The sequence below is a fragment of the Limulus polyphemus genome, unplaced genomic scaffold (genome assembly GCF_000517525.1).
Source record: "Limulus polyphemus unplaced genomic scaffold, Limulus_polyphemus-2.1.2 Scaffold2953, whole genome shotgun sequence".
Classification (NCBI taxonomy): Eukaryota; Metazoa; Arthropoda; class Merostomata; order Xiphosura; family Limulidae; genus Limulus; species Limulus polyphemus.
The window spans coordinates 40,940-62,301 of record NW_013668563.1 but is presented as its reverse complement, the minus strand read 5'-3'; the positions used below and the strand labels follow the sequence as shown (position 1 = coordinate 62,301).

The 21,362-nt window shown below is 30.3% G+C and overlaps 1 protein-coding gene across 1 annotated transcript in view; it reads left to right on the top strand.

Annotated features, from left to right (window-relative positions):
• LOC106468296 (YTH domain-containing protein 1-like) overlaps positions 1-21,362 on the top strand; it is an 85,501-nt gene that overhangs the window by 27,196 nt on the left and 36,943 nt on the right. The window contains exons 7-13 of the mRNA XM_022396638.1: positions 5,164-5,208; positions 5,458-5,552; positions 7,534-7,587; positions 7,791-7,845; positions 8,237-8,354; positions 12,630-12,714; positions 12,904-13,106. Coding sequence (XP_022252346.1) covers positions 5,164-5,208; positions 5,458-5,552; positions 7,534-7,587; positions 7,791-7,845; positions 8,237-8,354; positions 12,630-12,714; positions 12,904-13,106 — 655 coding nt within the window. The remainder of the gene's footprint in view (positions 1-5,163; positions 5,209-5,457; positions 5,553-7,533; positions 7,588-7,790; positions 7,846-8,236; positions 8,355-12,629; positions 12,715-12,903; positions 13,107-21,362) is intronic.

Here is a 21,362-nt window from a genome sequence, read left to right as displayed (position 1 = left end):
AGAAAGAAGAGATTTAATGAATTTGATCGTGCATTTGATGAACAACTTATTTTCTGCATAACATAAAGCAGCAAAGGCTATCATATTGATCAGAGATCATCTTAGCTCAGTTCTGATTTCAACTTTCAGTCATAAACATGTCTCAGTTTAGCAAGTGAAACTATTTTTTTTGACAACATTTGCCAAATGGAATCTGAGTGAACAAATTGGATTTTCTTTTTCAATGGACACCTTAGGAAGAGAAAGTTATAACAAAAAATTGGTGTAAGCTTTCTGCTAAATACAGTGAATAGATCTCGAATAAAGTGAAAATGTGCAGTCAGCAAGTGGTGGACAAATATACATATGGCACTAAATTCATATTGAAGTACACTTTTACTTGCCATTTAAATTCTAAAACACACTAAATTGCTTAAGGTATGTGTATATCTTGTTTTTGTACTCAAATTTATAACAATATTTCTTTGTTGTTTGACATTATGTATACAACCTTATCATCAACTACCTACATTTTACAGTCAGTATACTATAATATCACCTTTGATTTAAAGAAAACCTCGAACATTGCCTGTATAGGCCTGGGTTTTTATGCAAATTGCAAGCCCTACACAAAGCAGAGGAAAAATGGTTGTTCCCAAAACAGTTGTTACACATTCAGTGGTTTAATTAGGCTTATTTTACATTCAAATTGTCATTGACCTTGTATGCATTTATTATGTTATGGGTCCAAGGCCTAACTTGATGATATGAGAAAGTAGCAATAGCTTTTGCAGTGCTGAATGATGAAAGTCAGGCAAGAAAAACTGGCTTTGAAAAATAAACGATTTTCATTAAAACAGTGAAGCAAGGTATACCAGTTTATTTCTCTGTTGCCTTATAGGACATTGATAGGTTTGGTGATGCAGATTCATGTGGTATAAAGTGTAGCATTAATGATGTATTTAAAGGTGATGGAAAGGTTTCATTTCCAGTAGAGAAATACACTTACTTGCTAGCTGTGAATACTGTAGTTTACAAAAGATTTTTAACAAAACTGAAAAATTACAATCGCCCATGGCTTCTGAGCATTCACTTCATTTCCCATAGAGTTGAATTGGCATTAAAAGTTAGTGTATCTGAATCATTTGTTAATGTGAAAAACTTCATGACAATTATATATATATTACTTATTCAAATCATCTAGAAAGTCCAAAAGTCACTTTAAGATAACTGCCAGAGCATTTGGTTTGCAGCATTTTAATATGCTCAAAGCGCCTAGTACATAATTTGTTTCACACATAAGATATGGTGTAAATCATTAACTGACTAATTGGGTAATTCTTCTCAAACAATAGAGAATTCCCTTGCCAGTTGCAAAGAGAGAGTATTATCGGCTAAATGTGCTTCTACAAAGCTGTGCTGGATGCATGTTCTATATTGTCCATGCAGTTTGAAAAATAAAACATTTGTGCCATCAGATATTGTCTTTGGTAGGAAAAGCAAAGAATGCTTTGCAGGATCTCAAGGAAGAAACTTCAGGTACACACTGTGAAAATCTTTTCAAAAAGTTCAAACTTGAACTGGAAATTAAATTAGGCTCCTAGCATCTTAAGAGCACTTTGCTTAAAGCAGGGCACCAGAAATAGAAAATGGGGAATACACTATTGTCAGTGTCAATTACAGTCTAATGAGCACTGTAGACTGTGCTGAGGAAACTGTAAACAAACTGAAAATTATAGTCATTCCAAGTGTACAGGCATGTCTTGAATTAAGATTCTCTTCATTTGAGTGTGAGCTTTATCAAAATATATTTTGGATAGATCCAGCATATTTGGATAACACCACCATGGAAATTGAGTGTTTAAATTTACTTGCAGAGCATTTTTATGAGACACTAAATATGTTAAATTTTGTTAAACTAAGATAAGCTCAAAATGGAAGGAATTCAAGAGAATGTGTCAGAAACTTACTTTTTAAGAGTGTGTGTGTGTGTGTATATATATATGTGTGTGTGTGTATATATATATATATATGTGTGTGTGTGTGTGTGTATATATTTATATATATATATAGAAGATACCTGAACAACTTGTATATCAAAACATTTATTAAATGAAGTAGTCTCCATTTTTATTGATTACTTTCTGCGGATGGAGTCCAGGTTTTGGAATAAGAAGTATTTTTTGTCTAGGACTGAGCCATTATTATTGGCATTTAATATTTGCATAAAAAATCCATTTTTCATCACCAGAAGAGACGAAGCAACGTTCACACGTTGGAAGGTGATGGTCATTGGAGAGTTTGTGAGGCACCCAAACACTTTCTTTATGGAGTTTTCCCATATTCCTTAGATGTTTACGTATTGTTTCATGAGAGATATGCAATTTCAGGACCATTTTACGATTGTGTTGCCTTGGGTTAGACTTGGCAAGCGTCTTCAGTGCATCAATATCAATTCTAACATGTTGGCCCCTGCCATCACAGTTTTTAAGGCTAATGTCACCTGAACGAAATTTGCTGAACCAACGTTGACACTTATGAACGTTCAAAACACTTCCATAAACTTCTTTGATATTCTTTGTGGCTACAGAGGCATTGTTTCCCTTCTTGTACTCAAACAGCATGAGGGTATGTTGGGCTAAGGATAATTCTATAGTAGGTGTCTGGGACTTGTTTGCAATAAATTTGATAATAAATGTACAGCATGCATTCCACTTGTTTTCAAAATAATATATATAATAAAAACAAGACAAACATATATACAAAACATTCTTTACACTATGGAGATTATAGTTGTATGTTAAACACTATACATTTCAATTCTTCTTGTCAAAGTCCACTTAGGCCAATTCAATTGCTATAGAATTCAGTTGACAAGCCAAACTATTTTCTTTTTTTTTACTCCAATAGTATCCATATATAACACACTTATGCTGTCACATGAGTTACTGGAGTTGTATCATGAACTTCCAATAATCTTCTGCCTTTTGTCAAAGTCCACACAGGCGGTTTCAGTTAGTTTAGAACACCCCTTTAATGAGACAAATTATTCTCCTTATCTTTTTCAAACTGTTAATCTCTGTCTAACATATCAACTGTTAGGCCATTCACTCCCACAACAGTTAATGTTATGTTTTCTGACTTTTCTCTGACCAAACTTCTCTTTCACGTGGCTTTACTCTAACTTTGTTTCCACTCATCTGGACACAGCTATTTATACATCTATCACTTAGGCCTTCTAGAAGTCTCCATAGCCTTGACATCAGTGGATTGCAAACACAAAAAAAATAATTAATAATACTACTTACACCAAACAGTTTTTTATATCTGACAGAATGGTTAAGTATTACATGAACAGTCAAAACTAAGGATCTCTAGGAGTGTGTACTTTTATACAGAAGGAAGAAATTTAAAAATGTTTGTATGCTAATGGAAATAGTGCTCTCCATAAAACCTGGTACTAGTGTTGTTGAGGCAAGGATTAGTTACCTTACCTATATGATCATTGACCAAAGGCTTAGTGTAAAACATGCAGCAGTGGAGAGTCTTCTATTAGTTTAAATAAATAATTTTGTTTGGATATATGACGAAAAGGAACAAATATTAGAAGTAGCTTTAGAAAACTTTTGGCAAAAAGGGAGAAAAGGAAATTTGATAGAAATCCTTCTAACATGTGTATTGGTGATGAAGTCTGAAGTGATTATAGAGATCATGATGAAGGTGATTCTGATTTTACAGATTGAGTGATGAGGCTAAAATAAATGTGATTCTTTTCCAAGAGCTAAATGGACAGCAATCATTTGATGTTGACACTGCTGATGGAGATGATTCTGCTGTACACAATGTGTGTGAGGATAATGATAGAATATGTTCCATTAGCTAACACTTAAACACAAACATAACAAAGGATCTTGGTACATATAAATAACTATGCATAGTAGGTATACTTCAAATTAACTCTGTTTATGATATGTGTGTATGCATGTTTGTGACTTAAAATTTTTTTAACAAATAGTGAAACTGATATTTTATTTTGTAGTGAAAAATGTAAATACCATTTTACTCTTGTTTGTAAGTTACAAAAGAGTAATTATCATATGTTTTTAGTCAAGATGTTATATTCCAGACTTTAAGAAGATTATAACATTATGATATTTCCAATTTTCCTGGGTATAAAAATGTTACTGATTGTTACTTTGTTTATTTGTCAAATTGATATACTAATTTTTTACATTTGGCTCTTGCTCATTCTTTGCCCTTGAAGTATAACCACAGGTTCACTTGATAGAAAAACAGTACAGTTCAGTCAAATACAAATTAACTTTTATTGTCCAGTTTTGTAAACAAAGAATAGAGATAAGGCATTAGCCTGCAAACAGCCTCCGTGTACCATTTGGCAGGGATTTTATAACCCTTGTGCATTTTTCAAATGTCAGGGCTTAAAAACGGCTGTGAATAAGAAAATTTAAAGCAGGAAATAAATCAGAAAATGTTAAAAGCAACAAAATCTATGAGGAGAAGCATAAGAGAAGACGTAATAAGTCTTGTAAAGAGATACACTTTTAATTTGAAAAATTTACGTTCAGCAGTAATGTTTTATTGAAAAGGTATTCATTTGTCATTTTGAGTGCATTTCACTTGTATAGTTCATTAAATTACTTATATACTGTTGGAAATGTTGTGTTGTATTAATATATCAATAAACAAACAACAAAACATCAAATTATTGAAAGCTCAAGAAATTCTTTCCACTAATAATTTTTGGGTAAAAGAAAATGAGTTTTGAAATTTACCATCTGTTTGCCCGAATGGACAAGTGAATTTTCACTTTAATATCAAGCTCTGTCATATTAAAGTAAACAACTACACATTATGAACACACAGTCACAACATGATTCTTAACTTATGCTTGACTTGAATAGAATGTTGTTGATCATCAACTTTATGCTAGAAATTCTAAGACAAAAATTTGAAATGATTTTTGAAACTTATGAAAATATTCTGAAAAAATTCAAGAATTATTATTGATTTTTTTTCTGCTGAAAGTGTGGGAACCCTGTACTTAAATATAGTTATAGGGGCTATGCTAAATTAGGCTTTGTGATAGTTAAATATCAAAAACTATATATTTGTTTATACATATCAACTTGATTATCTTATTGAGAATGGTTGAATTTTTTTCAGGAAGTCCTAAACGCGGAAGAGTGTCATCTTCTGTAAATAAGAAAGGTATGATTATTGTGAGTTTTCACAAGTTAGAAGTACACTAAACCAGGTAGGAGAGAAATTAAGATGACATAAAACTGTAGATCTTAATCTTTGTTAATGTGCACACCCAATAAAAAAAAGTCAGAAAATGTATTGCAAAATGCTGCACTTGATCGTTAATTTTTTTTTGCATTTTCTAAATATAGCACTCTAGTTCTCATTTGGTTAAAGTGTTCAAATATTTTCTTTCTCTTACTTCTTGTACCTTAGATTATAGTCATTTGGTGAAGTACTTCTTCCGTGATGCGAGGTTCTTCCTGATTAAAAGTAATAATATTGAAAATGTTGTGTTATCTAAAGCCAAGGTAAGGAGTGCGTTTACTAATTTTTCATATTAATGTATTTAGTATAAATATATTACATTTTGTGTATATAATTCTAGAAATTGCTGTTTTAAGTGCTATAATATTTAGTGAAGTGCAATAGGGTGTTTAAAAGATAGTTCATTATCAAATACTGATTGGTGTTTCAGATGAAAATGAGTTCATAAAATAAATACTGAACAAAGGGGCATGACTAAAAAGCTGTGTTCTTTGGCTGTTACATCTTCATGAGAATAAATTTCAGGTTACTACTCAAGAGGGGTTTGTAGATTTTATGTAAATTTAAATATTTTATGGTATGTATATGTTAACCTTCTCACTATGAGTAGGTAAAAGTGTGCATGTCATGATGTTTTTTACAGAGTTGCATTGAAAATTTCATTAAACTACTTTTTTGGTCTTTAGTGATATTTCAAATAAGTAAAAAAATCATTTTAGTTACTAGTATAAGTAATAAATTTATTGTTATAAAAGTTACTAAAATATAAAAATTCAAAACTTATTTAGATTATGAAAAAATAATAACAAATTTATACATGATGAATGTTCACTTGCTCGTACATTACGTCATTCAATACTATAACTTCAGCTATGTATTCACCATGTGATTTACAGCTTATATTGTGGGCTTATTAGTACATGGGTGAAGTTCTTTCTGTATATGAAAATCTGTCAAAATGGCCTTATCAAGACATGATTACAAAGCATGATTTAAATCAAATGTGAAATAAACATGTTTTGTGTTTTATTGCTGACAATACTCTAATACTTTTTTGTCTAAACTTCCAACCATTTTTCATTAGTACAAGGAAAGGATCATAATTAGTTAATACAACGATATGTATTTTATGTGCAACTGAGCCTTGTGTGATTATCAGTTGGCCCATCTAGCAACATGACAAGCTGTAAAGATTTCTGAATTTCCTTTTTCTAGTAAGTCCAAGTTAAAATTTGATTCTGAAAATTGTCTGGAATAGCTCAGACTGCATCTTAGAACATATACAATCTCATAGCTTTTGGGTGCCTAAGCAGCCCCAAACCCCAGCCAACAGATTTGTTTCAGTAGAAATGTCCTTTGGACACTTTTGCCCATGTGGTTAGAAATGTTTCAACAAGAAATAAAAAAAATTAACATTAAATAAAAACAAGCATGAATTGGTATATGCCTTAAGATAAGTTATTTTAATTTTCTGTTACAATCTGCAGTCATTCTAGAAAGAATGTGGTGGTTACAAGGTTGTGCAAAATGACCAAATACAAATAGTGTTAGAGTTGAGAACATAAAAATAAAGTATATAGTTTTATTAAAAAACTTTGGTTTTCATTTAGGAGAATTTAGAGGTTGTTTGAATTAAATTTGAAAACTGTGAAATAAAGTATTTTAAATCTTAACATGAAAATCATCTTTCACTCAGACAAGTCAAACTCTAATTCCCTAAATTCACAGACAAATCATAAGGAAAAATACTTAATTAAAAATTTTATATTTTGTATACAAAATACTTGTAGTGTTTACTGAAAGCTTGCCAAATTTCATGAAGATACACCTACTACATTAAAATTTATGGTTATATGGTGATTGCAAGATCAATCAAAGTGACTGAGCCCTTAAGAGAGTTAATCAAGAGTGAATTTTTAATCAACTGCTTAAAATAAAGAGAATATAGACATACAGTTTTGGTCCTTAAGCAAATAGTTATCCATCATTATGAGTAATATAACCAATCCGTTGAATTATCTAGTAATTTGAAGATAAAATAATAGAGCTAAGATTAAAGTAACTCAACAAGAACATTAATACGATCAACACAATTATTTATCAATGTTTGCTTTTGAAGGAAGTAATGTAAATGTCAGTGTTCATGGTTATTTGTTTGAGTGATAACATTGATAAGAGTTGTTGAACAATATTAGTCTGTGCTACTGATAAAAAAAAAATACATTTGTTTTTTGTTTATTTCAGGGTGTTTGGTCTACCCCCCCACAGAATGAATCTAAACTGAACCAAGCCTTCAAGGTTTGAATGCTTCATAAGTGCTTTAGTAATTTTGATCCTTAAATTATTTCCTTATATAAAAGACAGCTTTCACGTGTTAAAAAAAGAAAGGTAAAAGTATAAAGTGAAAGGTGATTTGGGAACTTTTTTTTTGTTAAAAGTCTAGTATGTTAGTGTTATTGGTAAGCTTACTTAAGAAAAAAATATTTTTCATTGTATTCTAGGAATCAAAAAATGTTCTGTTAATCTTTTCTGTGAAAGGAAGTGGAAAATTTCAAGGTAATAATTTTTTTTTAATTCCTTATACTCTTTACTACTTTTTCTAACTGTGCTCCTAGGGTTGGTTCTTTGTTTAGCAAACTCTCAGGTGATAGGGAAGCTAAAGCCTCAAATACAAGTCCACTTATCCCTATCAGTCAGGAGAGAGAGAGTTAAATACAGTTTGGTTTTGTAGGATTAAACTGGTAAAATATCTAAATAATGGATTTATCTTGATTGCATGCATACATGTGTTTCAACTTACAAGCGTACATCTCTGTACTTGTGCATACATATTTACATAGAGCTTATTTTTAGTGAAATGCCTGTTGTTGGTTTGCAAATATTCTCATCACTGTGGTGATGATCGTGTACTAATAAAAAAACAGACTACTAATACTCTAATCAACAGGGTTTGCCCGACTGGCTGGTAATTCAAGACACGATGGTCCTTCTATCCAGTGGGTTCTTCCTCCTGGGCTTAGTGCTAGAGCTCTTGGGGGAGTATTTCAGGTAGACTGGATCTGTAGGTGAGGGATTTCACTGAAATAATTTTTGAATTACTGTTTGTGTATAATATTATTTTTATCATGTTTATTCTTTTAATGTTGTATATATATTTTTGTAACTTTTGTCTTTTGACAGCAGAGTGAAAATCCAAGCCCTCAAATTTAGTCTGATCTGACAATCTTTTAAACTTTTATGTGATCAGTCTTGTTTAAAATTACAATACTGTTTCTTTTGTGTGGTTTAGTATTTTACAGTATTTCTGTTGTCTCTTAATATTTTATCAGATAAATTTTTCTTTTGATAAATTAAATGGTTTAGGATTTTCCTTCAATTTCTACAAAGGTGATGTAGTCATCTAAAAAAAATATTTGTTGTAACTTATTCAAAAGCATTTCTCGTAGTCACCATGCTGCACAATGAGCTAATAATTGTAAAAATAATTCATAACCAGTAAAATATTTATCAGTCAGATACTTGGTCTTTATTGGTATGTGATTGGTGGAATCTTTTGGATCATCTGTACAATTCTTTTAATGATTTCTCTGGAATGGGTAGCTGAGGTGTTAAGTAATGGTGAAGCTAAAGGACATCATACAGGAAACATAATGAATTAAATATATATATAAATTCATGTAAGTCTAGTTAGACCTTTTTTGGGTTATGATAAATCAATCCACTAATTTCCTGACCATAACAGCATATAGTGATCATATTCATAGTGATATGTTTTGGAAGTGAACATTTATGGGGACAGCTTATATTCTTGTGTAGCTCAATAGAAGAGAGCATTGCCCTTGCTAGCCAGAGGTCTCAGGTTCAAATCCTGGTCCCAGTCTCTTTTTCACTTGTAGGCTTTTTCATTAATTGTTTAATATTAATTATTAAGATAATGAACTAAATAGAAAATATTACTTGTACTGTTTAGTGTAAAACTTAGTTACCTGATAATAATTGACCACATCAAACATGCTGGTATTCATAAAATAATTTTGATAATTTTAGGTATATAAAATATGTAGTTTTATGAGGTCATTTAGCTGATATACTACAATTTACTGGAGTGTGTATATTAATATTTGAAATGATCACTGATAGACAATTTTAACATGCTTTGGGCCAGAGGGATTTTTCTGATTTTTTCCTTCTCACAGTGATATTACTTAACCCTTTTGCAGTAGGCTTGTGTATTTTACATGTAACCACCACGTAAACATTAAAAGTCTTTTGTAGACAAAGAATCATAATTTTGAATTGAGTATATATATATACTGAAACTTTGTAAATTTATGGAGTCGAGTGTTGACTGCTCTGAATGCAAAATGATTTTCATGTTAATATTAAAAAATACTTTTCTGCATTTGAAAATTTTCAACGTTTATTTGAATAATCCCTAAAACGTTCTATATAAATATCAAACTTTTCTATACTATAACTCTATACAGAGTCAGTCGGTTTGACTGAGCTTGTAATGGCCATAAAAATTTAGAAATTAAATCTAAATTACCCTTTTTTCTTTCTGGAATGACTGTAAATTGTAGCAGAAAATCATGATTCTTTATCCTAACTAACATGAATCTTTAACAGTATACATTTGTTTATATTTAATTTTATTGTTTTATTGCCTTTGACCCGTGTCTAGCTAATAATCCTGCCACACAAATTGTAAGTCACTCAGTGTTCATGCAGCTCATGTTACCCTATTGAGCTGCTTGTAAGCATACCTCATGAGGAATTTCTATTATTATTGTTTCTCATTATCTTACCCAATCTAACCTTACAAGTTTCTAATTTTTACATTTTAGTTACATTTATAATAATAAATAAAGAACGTACATGAAAAACAAAAAATATAGCACTTACCTTGATCTTGTTATTTTTTGCTGTCAATTGTCGATGAAACTTAAGCCTGCTTTTTATACTGTTGGTACTACTGCAATCAATAACTTTTTATTTAAATAAATAATGCACCTGAGAACACAGAATAAACATTCTAAAAGCAAACAACGTCCTATAGCTATCATAATTTTTCTGGCTTTCTATGTGATAAGAGCTTTTATAAATTCAGATAAGCTTGTCGATTTGATTCCTGAGAGGTGATATAGACAATCCACTGTACAGAAAATAATGTAATATAATGTCATTTGATATATTAAAACTTTGGCTTTTAATTGGATATAAATAATATAGTATAAAACATCAGAGAAAACTATTTTTGTGAAAGAGAGGATGTGACAGGTGGGCATGACAAGTGGGTTTGATTTTCTGGTTTATGGCTCTGTAATTAAATAAGATTGAATACTATAAAAATTATGCTGTACCTGAGTGATACTGATATTATAATGAGTAGCTTATGTTAAATTCTACACTTCTCGGAGACGTGGTAAATAAAGTAGATAAAGGGAAAGACTTAGAAGGTAAATGTCACAATTTTTGTACTCAGGGGAGATTGAGGATTATTTTAAATATTTCCTTATAAAACTAAGGACTTACAACTTAAATAATATTAAAATTTAATTTACTAACTTTATTTTGATACCAAGTGTATTCATATACATTGATAATAAAGTAGTTTAAATTTTGAATGCAACTTTGAATATGACGTGTGCACTTTGACTTATCCATTGCTAAAGGGTTAACTAAATTGCACGAAACTTAGTACAAACTTAATAAATAGCATGGCCAGGTGGTTAGAGTGCTCGACTCGCAATCTGCGGGTCATGGGTATGAGTTACTCGTCACACCAAACATGCTCACCCTTTCAGCCATGGGGACGTTATAATGTGACGGCCAATCCCACTATTCGTTGATAAAAGAGTAGCCCAAGAGCTGGCTGTAGCTTTGTGCGAAATTCATAACAAACAAACAAACTTAATAAATAATATCTAGATTCTGCTTGAAAAAAATGAACATAATGTAATGCAGTATTCTACATTTTTTTAGGTTGGGTAATTACCAAAAGTTTGTTGTGAAACATTGTTTTTGGAAAAACTTTAAAAATACTTCCTTTCATCTTAGAATTTTTTATTTTTTTTCTTGTTTATCAGAAAGTTCCATGTTATATATACAGTCAGTTTTACCTTGCTCGACATTCATTAACATATTTCCTTTGATATTTTGTTTTCCCAGTTGCATTAGTCACTACTACATGTTATAAATCTTTAAAACTCTGACAAACAGTTATCAAGGACATAGGACCTCAGCTTTCATAGCGGCTGTCAGGCTGGGTGTCATGATTTTTGCTAATATTATTGTTGGTCAAGATCAATTTCCATCTAATAAATATAGTTTATATACAATAAGTTCTTTTATTTGTGTACATTGTGTGAATACAATGAACCGATCAGTAATATTCATTAAATACAGATTTGAGTCATCAGAATAAGCCTACTTGATGTCTTTTCATAGATGATGTCTTGTCAAACAGGTATAATTTAACATAAAAACTTATTCGTGGATGAAAAAAGCTATAAAACAGCACCCAGATCTGTGGTTTGTTCTTTAGTCTGCTAAACACCTCTTCAGATTTCTTTGCTTACTCCTACATGAGCTTTATCTAAACTGTATTTCAAGAAACCACAAATTAGTGCTCTAATTGCTTTATGTATTCTACATTGACATAGATAGAATAAAAGCTGCTCTATCAATTTTCAAAGCTGAGCTTTATTAATAATTGTTCAGACCATGTGCTGTAACATCATAAAAGAGTGGCAACAAAGGGCTGTATTAATAAAATCACTAATACAAAAAGAAAGAAACATGAATAACAACATGAATCATTATATTTTCAAAAGATGATAGTTTTTCAGCAAAGATAAACTTTGGAATGGGCAGAAATATTCTAAAACAGTCTATAAATATGTTGTTGTTTCTAGGTAAGACTCCTAGTGAAATGCATAGAAATAAAAATTGGAACATGTTTTCAATTTTCTTTACAAATTACAATAAATATATTTTATATAATGACTAAATGTCAATTCTAAAATATCTTTGCATCAAATATTGTTGAAATATAGAGTTAGAATTATTAATTTTGAAATTTGATCTGCAAGTGTGTGCAACTTGACACCTGTAAGGTGTTCTGTTGTCTGGATAGGGATGAGTGATGTGATAAGATCTATATTTGTGCTATTGGAAGACATGGTAAGATGGTTAGTTGAGATTAGACAGTTGAAATTGGAGTATTTGCTACCTGGAATGATTGTGTGAGCACTTTACTCTGTAGTCAGTTTTGGGTTTTCTGAAAGCTTGTAAGGTTTGGATTTGATTTTTATAACTTTGTTATTGTTTCAACAAAGGCACGAGCTTGCATTCACTAAGACACAACATCTGTACAACCCTTGGAATGATGGAAAGCAAGTGAAAATAGGACGGGATGGACAGGTTAGTTGGATCTATTTTAACTTTTTGAGAGGAAAACCTATAACATGATGCACTAAATAAAAATTTTCACATTGAACAGAAATATAAATCATCTAATGATCATTTTATATTTCATGTAGTGTAATATTTATCTGTTGTATGTATACATTGAATTTAGATAGATATAATGTTGTACATTATATTTACCAGGAGATAGAGCCCAGAGTTGCAGAAGAACTGTGTCGTTTGTTTCCAGTTGATGAACACATTGATCTCTCTGGTCCGCTAAGACGAATGAAACACACCAGGCCTCATGGTAGTCGAACATCGAGAGATGCTTATCACAGAGATCGTCGTTATGAGAGAAGGGATTACTCTTCATCGTCAAGGAGAAGCCCACATGATCCCATGAGGTTAGACTTAATACCAGTGTTGTGTTCAAAGGATCCTGAACCATGGGCTGTGATCAGGACATCTAACACAGATTCAAAGTGCCATTGGTGTGACAAATCTTTAATATTATTCTCCTCCCTTTTGCACAGAGGGAGGCCTTTAGAGAACAAGTGGCCAGATAAAAAAAAAAGCCACTCAGCCATTATAACAAGGGATAATCATTACTCAGCTTTGCTGATGAAAAATGTTCTAAAAACCATTCACAGCTGTGTTGCTTTATTTTCCATTTTATTTTAAAACCCTTAATAGATTAGAACATGAGATGACTGTTTTTTAATCTTATTTTTCAGAATTTATATAATATTTATTTAATAAACAATCCCTCTTTCCCCAAATAAAAGTAAATATCATAATGAGCTTTTGGATGTGTGTAGTATACATGCATCCCTTTTTTTTCAACCCCTAAAAATAGCATATGTAGTGGTTGCACTCTGTCATCCTTTCTGTCAGAGTGTTTCCAGTGTTAACAATTCAGTGCTGTGCATCAACCTGATATTTTTAAATGAAACCAGACTGGTATATGAAAGCTCACGATATAAGGGAATAAGGAACTTTTAGTGGACTTGCTCTCAGAGAAGTTATCTATCAAATGAACTAAGTTATGGGAGGGTGGGCTATTGCTGTCATTCTTAGATATTGGCCTCCAGTCGAAACTTGTGTGATATATTTTAAGAAATAATAAGGATTTAAAGCCCACTTTTTACACCCATCATCTTTTCAAACTGTTATGTGTTTAAGAAAAAGTAGAGATGAAAGATTACATAAAGAACTGTGAGCTGTGTTAACAAGATTAGTGATTAGAAATGTGAAGAAGAAGCAACACTATCAGCATGAAGTGGACTAGACTTAGGCTAAGTGCTGTGTATTCTCAGAGGGGTAGGTTCCTATTTTTGTGTGTGTTGCATTTAGTCATTGAAGCCTTTCTCAAGTTTATAATCAGTTAAACCTGTGTGTGTATGTCTAGTACCAGATTGAAGTAATAATGCTCACTGGGTTCTTCACCATAAACCAACTTGGGTAAAAGCTCATCTACATTTTTTCTTCAGTTAAGTAAGAAATTTCTGATGTCTGTTATGTCAAGTAAGTACTATTCATACAAAATATCACATTTTACAGGACTTTATGGAGACACACATCTAAAATATTCTTCCAAGTGGTATATTCTTCTCTTGCTCTAACATAAATAGAAAGTGACTTTAATATAAAAACAGAGGTACAATATAGTTTCATTTTGAGTTTACTTACTGATTATGTATCTTATTACACATTACAGCTTTTACAGTAAGTAAGATTTGTTTTTAGAACAGGTATGATATTTCGATCACTGGTGCAATCATTCTCAAGTACACAACTTTTAATGGTAAATAAGCTTTTGGTATTTGAATCAACATTCAGCAATTGAACAGTGTATTTACATTTTAAAATTGATGGTGGTTACTTATACATGTGCATATCAATCTGTACGAATTACAGATTATTTGTGGCTGAACATAAAAAAAAAGAATAAATATAGAATATATTATTGGAAATATTTGCATAAGATTAGGATTGTCTGGGTAAATAACGATCTAAGACATACAGAGATACGCCTGGGTATTTGTTAATTGTGGGATTGTTAGATTTTGTTAATAAAGCTTCTCTGATTCTTTTTCTGTTCATATCAGGTTCATGTTTTAGTACTGTGACATTCTGTTCAGAAAAACTTTGTTTTTGTTCATATGTTCATGTACTTTGGAAGGGGAGTTTTTTGTTTTTTTTTTGGTGTTTTGATATACATAGAAAATATTAGCATATGTCTATCAGAAATTTTGAAAAGATTAGCACGTTACTATAACCCTAACATAATACCAAGATAAATTTCACCTCTGGAACAAAAGTTAAACATATTAAGAAGATTATATATAGTGAACCCATCACACCAGGAAACATTTACAAAATACAGTGTAACAATTGCACAGCCTTTTACATAGGTGAAATGGGGCCATTGGTGAAACAGAGTGTAACTTGAAAATCAGGTTAAAAGAACACCAAAAATCCCCTTTCCAAGTCCATAAGCATATGAACAAAAACAAACAGTTTTTCTGAACAGAATGTCACAGTACTAAAATATGAACCTGACATTAAAAGAAGCAAAATCAGAGAAGCTTTATTAATAACATCAAATAATCCCACAATTAACAAATACCCAGGCATATCTCCATATGTGTTTGATCGTTATTTCCCCAGACACTCCTAATGTTATGCAAATATTTCACCTAACATATTCTATATTTATTCATTTTTAGTTTGTTTTTCTGTTCAGCCATAAATAATCTGTCAATTCACACAGATTGATATGCACATGCATAAGTAACCACTATCAATTCTAAAATTTAAATACTAAAACCTTCTTTATCATCAAAACTTGTGTAATTGAAGAATGATCTCACCTGTAATTGAAACATTGTACTTGTTCTAGAAACAAATCTTCCTTACTGTAAAAACTGTATGTTATAATAAAATAGAGTTACTATATGCCTACACTAACACTACACTCTTAACTGTCTAACCTAGAGAAAGATATTTTTTTCTTGTTTTCACATAGATGTTTGAAATATATTTTTACAACTTTTATTAAATTTTCTCAATTTTATACCCAAATATAACTACAGCAGAGGGAGAGAGAGAGAGAAACAGTTGTTGTTTTTCATATTTCATGGAATATCTTTTAACCCTTTATCAGTGGTGTTGGTTTTTTGGACCAACTCAGTTTGTGTGAAGCTATACATACTAATGTTTAACTCTGAATGTGCTAAGTATATTATTCCAAACTTGCCAAGCTTTTAATAAGCATTATATGTCTTTTTCTTTTTTTACAAAAAAAGCAAATATTTTAATAAAGTATTTCAGCTAAAGATTTTTCTGTGAATCTATGAAGCCTTTACTGAGTCAGTCTCATTCAAATGTGATTTTTCATCATAAAAATAAAAATACTTCCTTTCATCTCACAGGTTTTGTATTTCATTTGCATAACCTCTAGAATCTCTTAAATGACTACCAGTAGTTTACTTTTGGTAAAACTACATTTTATCTCTTAATTTCTTTATCCTAACACCAACTGTATTGAGGTTATCAATATAAAGAGGGAAAAAATGAAAAATACAAAATTAAATCAGCCATACTTTTATTTTGTTCTGGAATGACTGCAGGTTGTAATAAACAATTACATTTATTTACTGAAAAAGCTTTAGCATTGAAACTTTTTCACACATCTGGTTAGTTTTGATATTATTACTTTACATAACCATTTATTTCCTATCTAACTAAGTTACAGCCAGTTAGTCCCAGGAGAAAAACTTAGTGTAAACAACCAATTGAATTACAATCACATGATTCAGTTTAATATTTTTCATTCACTTTTTGTAATCAAACCTAAAAAATTTCTAATTTTTACATTTTAGATACTTTTATTGTAAATTATGTAACAATAAATCTATGAATTTATATAGAGAAATTTGGACTTACAGTTGAAGTCTGCTTCATTAATTTGTACACAAGAGCGTACTTTCTTAGTTTTTTCATACTATGTTGATTCTTCACAAAATCTTTAATGTTTTGTTAAATATGCATTATAGAACATAAAATACATCGGGCACTAGAATAGAATGTCACAAACTACTGTAATTTAACTTGCTTTTTGATTTAGCTATAAGTAGGTTAAAAAAATTGTGTTAACTGCTTGAAGCTTAAAACCACAATCACAAACTGAGGCTAAATATCTAGTTACGGAAAAATGATTAATGGTATAAGCAATCTTAGGAAAAGCTGCTCTTTCTATTGGTTTTAATTAATCAAATAACAATGTCGGAAAGAATCATCAACATTTGTTGAAAGACATAATGATATAGGAGGAGCATGTCATGTAGGTTTGTTTTTTTTGTTATTTCATTAAAGCAAGAAGATTGGAGGTTCTTAGTTGATATTTTGGGTTGTTGGTATCTTTAGTGTGTGTTTGTCATTAGTTGGACACAAAAGATCATATAATAATACAAATTAAATCTGAAATGGACAATTTGGATCACATAGTCATCACATAACAGAGAAGTGAAGATTGAGAATTTATTTAAATATTTGTTGCTGAAATTAAGAAATTAAAACTTATAATATTAAACTTTGAATTATAAACTATATTTTAATACCATGCTTATTTACATGCGTTGAAAATGAAGTGTAATTAAATTTGTAATGTAACTATAATAGGTTGTGATGCACATTTTAACCCAATCATTAACATAGGGTTAACATGCCTTTTGATACTTCATTTCATAAAGAAATACTGTTGAACTTCAAAGTTATAACTTTTTATCTCATTAAAAAATATACATATATTTGTTGTTTATCAGAAGAAAATAACAAAAGTAAATATTTATATCTAAGAGAAAAATGTTAAGATTGAGAGTTGATTTTAACTTTTCATATAGAAAATTTTAAATTATATCTTAAATAAATGTTTATAATTTTAAAATTTCAAAATAAATTTTGGACCTAGTATATCCTCTTCATTAAGACAGAATCTTGACAAAAAACATTGACAGTAATGATACTGATCTAAGGCATTGTAATGTGTCTAAATGATCCTTTTAATAGTCAGTAGATTTGTTTAATACTAATTCGTTTTTAAATGTGCAAGTAAAAAAGTTAGGCTAAAATTAAGAATTATTTAAGACATAATTTTCACTTTTTTTTCCTATTGGATGTTGTTATAAGTGTAGGTTAAGTTATTCTTGGATGTAGAATTCCACATTATTATAAAATGTGCATGTGCATAAACAAAAACTGACACAAACACTACTGTTATATATAAATTTTAAAACCTTTATATATTGTATTTTTTACCAAAATTTATCCAACCTGATTTCTGATGAAACTGTGATGAAAAGTACGAAGAGAAAAGTAATATGGAGCTAGATATTTTTTAATAATAACAGTTAGAAATCTTTGTGGAAAGTAAAAAAATAGAGAGAGAAAAACCAAAAGCATGAAAAAATAATTTTATTAAAATAAAAATATTGGAATAAAGAACTATTATATGTACAAGTAATGAATGAAACTGAAAGTAAATTATCAACAAATAAAAATGGTGTAAAGATCCTGTTTGTTTACACACTTTCGAAAACCATAAAATCACATTTGAATTTTCAAGGGCTTTAAAGCGCTGTAAAAGCTAAATTTTGCTAGCTGGTGCTTGAAAACTGTTTGAATCTTAATTCATTGTCTGACTGTACATTTATATATATTTAAAATATTGCATGTTAGTCTTAAATTTATTCATATATCAGTTAACAATGTTTAGTATCTAACCATTTGTGTATTTCTAGTTGCTGAAAAATGTTTGAAACATAGAACTCTTTATTTTGTTTATTTTTAGATTAAATTCTATCTTTTCATTATTCTGCCACAGGCTTTGATGTTGTATATCAGAAATAGCTAAGTTTTATCTGGAACATAAGTGTAATTTTCACATTGAGTAGTATTGGTTTTTCAATATTAATTAAATATTTCCTTGTACTTGGTTTTATGTGTTTAAATAATATCACATATGCTCTTGCATATGATATTCTGGTTTTCTAATGATTAAATGAGAGGGATAACATTTAACTGTGTTATTACAGATAGAAGTATAGTTAATACATTTACTAGAAGAAAGTATTGTACAGTAAGGAAATATAATTTTTGGCTTTCGTATAGTTACAAGGCAATAAATTAGTATCTTTGTGAGGCTTTGTTTACTCAAATGATTTTCCTTGCTTTATGGTGTTGCTAAGTGAATTTTTTTGTTTTTAACATCACTACTGGATGGTTTTCACCCTTTTATTAATATAAGGGAAGTTTTCAAATCTAATGTGAGACTTTTTATTTATTTTTGGTTCATTTATAATTTTATCTTTTAATTACGCTTATAGTCTCAGTGAACATTTGTTAATTGTGCTTCTTGTTTTTTTTTAATTTCTTTTATAAATAATATTCATTGGTTGAATAAGCATTTGCAGGATGGGATTACAGTTTTTTACCACTTGAACAATCATTGTTTTAATGATGTTTACGTGATTATAGCCTGAATATCCGACTGAACAGCTAATAGCAATTAACTAATCTTGTTTACTTGCTGAGTGTTGTATTTGATGCTCCTTCCTAATGTCATGTTAACACAATTTTTGACTTACTGTGTGACCTTTTGCAAGATGTTCAGCTTGTAACTTAGGTTGACACAACTTTCCTTATTGAAGATAAAATATATAACCAGAACTGTCTGTTAAACATTATCATTGCCCCAAAAGTGTATATACACACTTTTGTTAGTAGTGCATTGGAAGAAAAAAATTAAGATTATGCTTTGTGAAACTAGACTTAACTTATTGTTTGGAACCTTCAGTCTTTTCTTTGTTTTGATGTGGAACTTTTTATTTTATTCTCAATTTAGACAGTCTGTATATTAACTGGCTTAATTTTCAGAATTTGGAAATATATTTTTTGATAAAGATAAGAATTTCTAGCTTAACACTGTGGCCGTTATATGCAGCAATCCTGTAGCACACCTAAAAATACAATTAATGTTTAAAGTTAGCATAATGATATAAAAGTGATTTGATCAAGTAATGTACTCATGTATTTAAATTCTAAGGAAAAACTGACCAGCTATTTTATCATGCTTCGTGAGAGAGTAGACTAAACATTATCTGTTTTGAGAGTAGTCATACATAATCTGAAGTACCTTTGGAATTTTGTATTACTTTAACCATACTTGTAGAAATGACAGAAATAAAGATGGCTGAGATCTTTGGAAATTAAAATAAGATAACAAGTAAAACAGCTGAATAAAATCTACATACATAAATTGCACATACATATAAGGATTGAGGAATTAAGATATTCTTGTACTCGGGGCTTTAAACTCAGTCTTTGAGATAAATGGGCATATTTGGAATTGATTGAAATTATCTTAAGTTGTATTAAATATTCGTTTTGGAAGCTGTGGGTTACACACTATGTGTGGCACCTTAAAGGATGGCGATTCAGCATTAGATTTGTCTTTACTACATGTTGTGAAAGTTGTACATAAATTTAATGTACAACATCAGTCTGATTGGATATATAGTACGTTATTTTAAATTCTGAAGGCTCTTGTGATTTGAATACATGGACATCGGTAATCGACAGTTTTAGTAAAGAGGAATTGTTTTGTAACTATGAATATCAAATTCTTCTCATTATCTTATTAGACAGATTTCCCATATTTATGTATATTCTTTTACTTTAATAGTTGATAGACAAGTTTATCATTATTAATGCCACACTAAGGATAAAACTCGTAGATGTATATGGTGATTGTAAAAAAAACTAGTATTCTAATCTGATAAACTTACCTCTGTATTAGAAAAAGACTTTCGTTGTTGAGCTACTTCCGTGCTGTCAACAAACATGCAACTAAAATTCTAAATGTCTTCGACACAATACAGAGTATTCATCAACATAACCATAGTCCTCCTACCTTCTACTTGTCTTACTGTGCTTTTGACAGGAGGACATGTTGATTTACTTTCTCTCCATAATCCAGACTTATGCTGTTAACTTTGATATAATGAATTTGGAAGTTAATGTTAATTTTAATGCAAATATTTGTAACAATATTGGAACTTGTACAACTTCTTTGAAGGCCTCACTCATACACAGTGGCGTAGTGAGAGTATTTGATATATATATCTCTACCATAACCTACTGTAAAATGAAAGTCTATGAAATATGGGAAGCTTTATTAATAAAATAAAACATTGTAAAGCAAAGTTTATCAATATGAAATGATAGAACAGAAATGATTATTTTCACACATGTGGAAATATGGCCTCTCTTTAATTAGATGAATTATACAAGATGCAACTTCCTTAAAGTTTGCAGCAAATTTATCTATGATTTTGTCAAAATTAATTTTGTCAAGCGTTTCCCTCTGAGCTATTCTTGCCCCATCGATGATTCAAATATGTGAGAATAAGTTTTAATTTGCTAAATGATTGTTTGCAGCTACCAACTGAAACTGTTAGCATGACTTTCAATGCCACATGCATATTAGAGAAAACTTCCTCTCCATATGATATTATGAATGATCAGGAACATCGAGAGCCAGCACGGGCCCCGGGGCAAACATCCTCACCAGACCCCTTTCTCTCTCTCTCTTTTTTAAC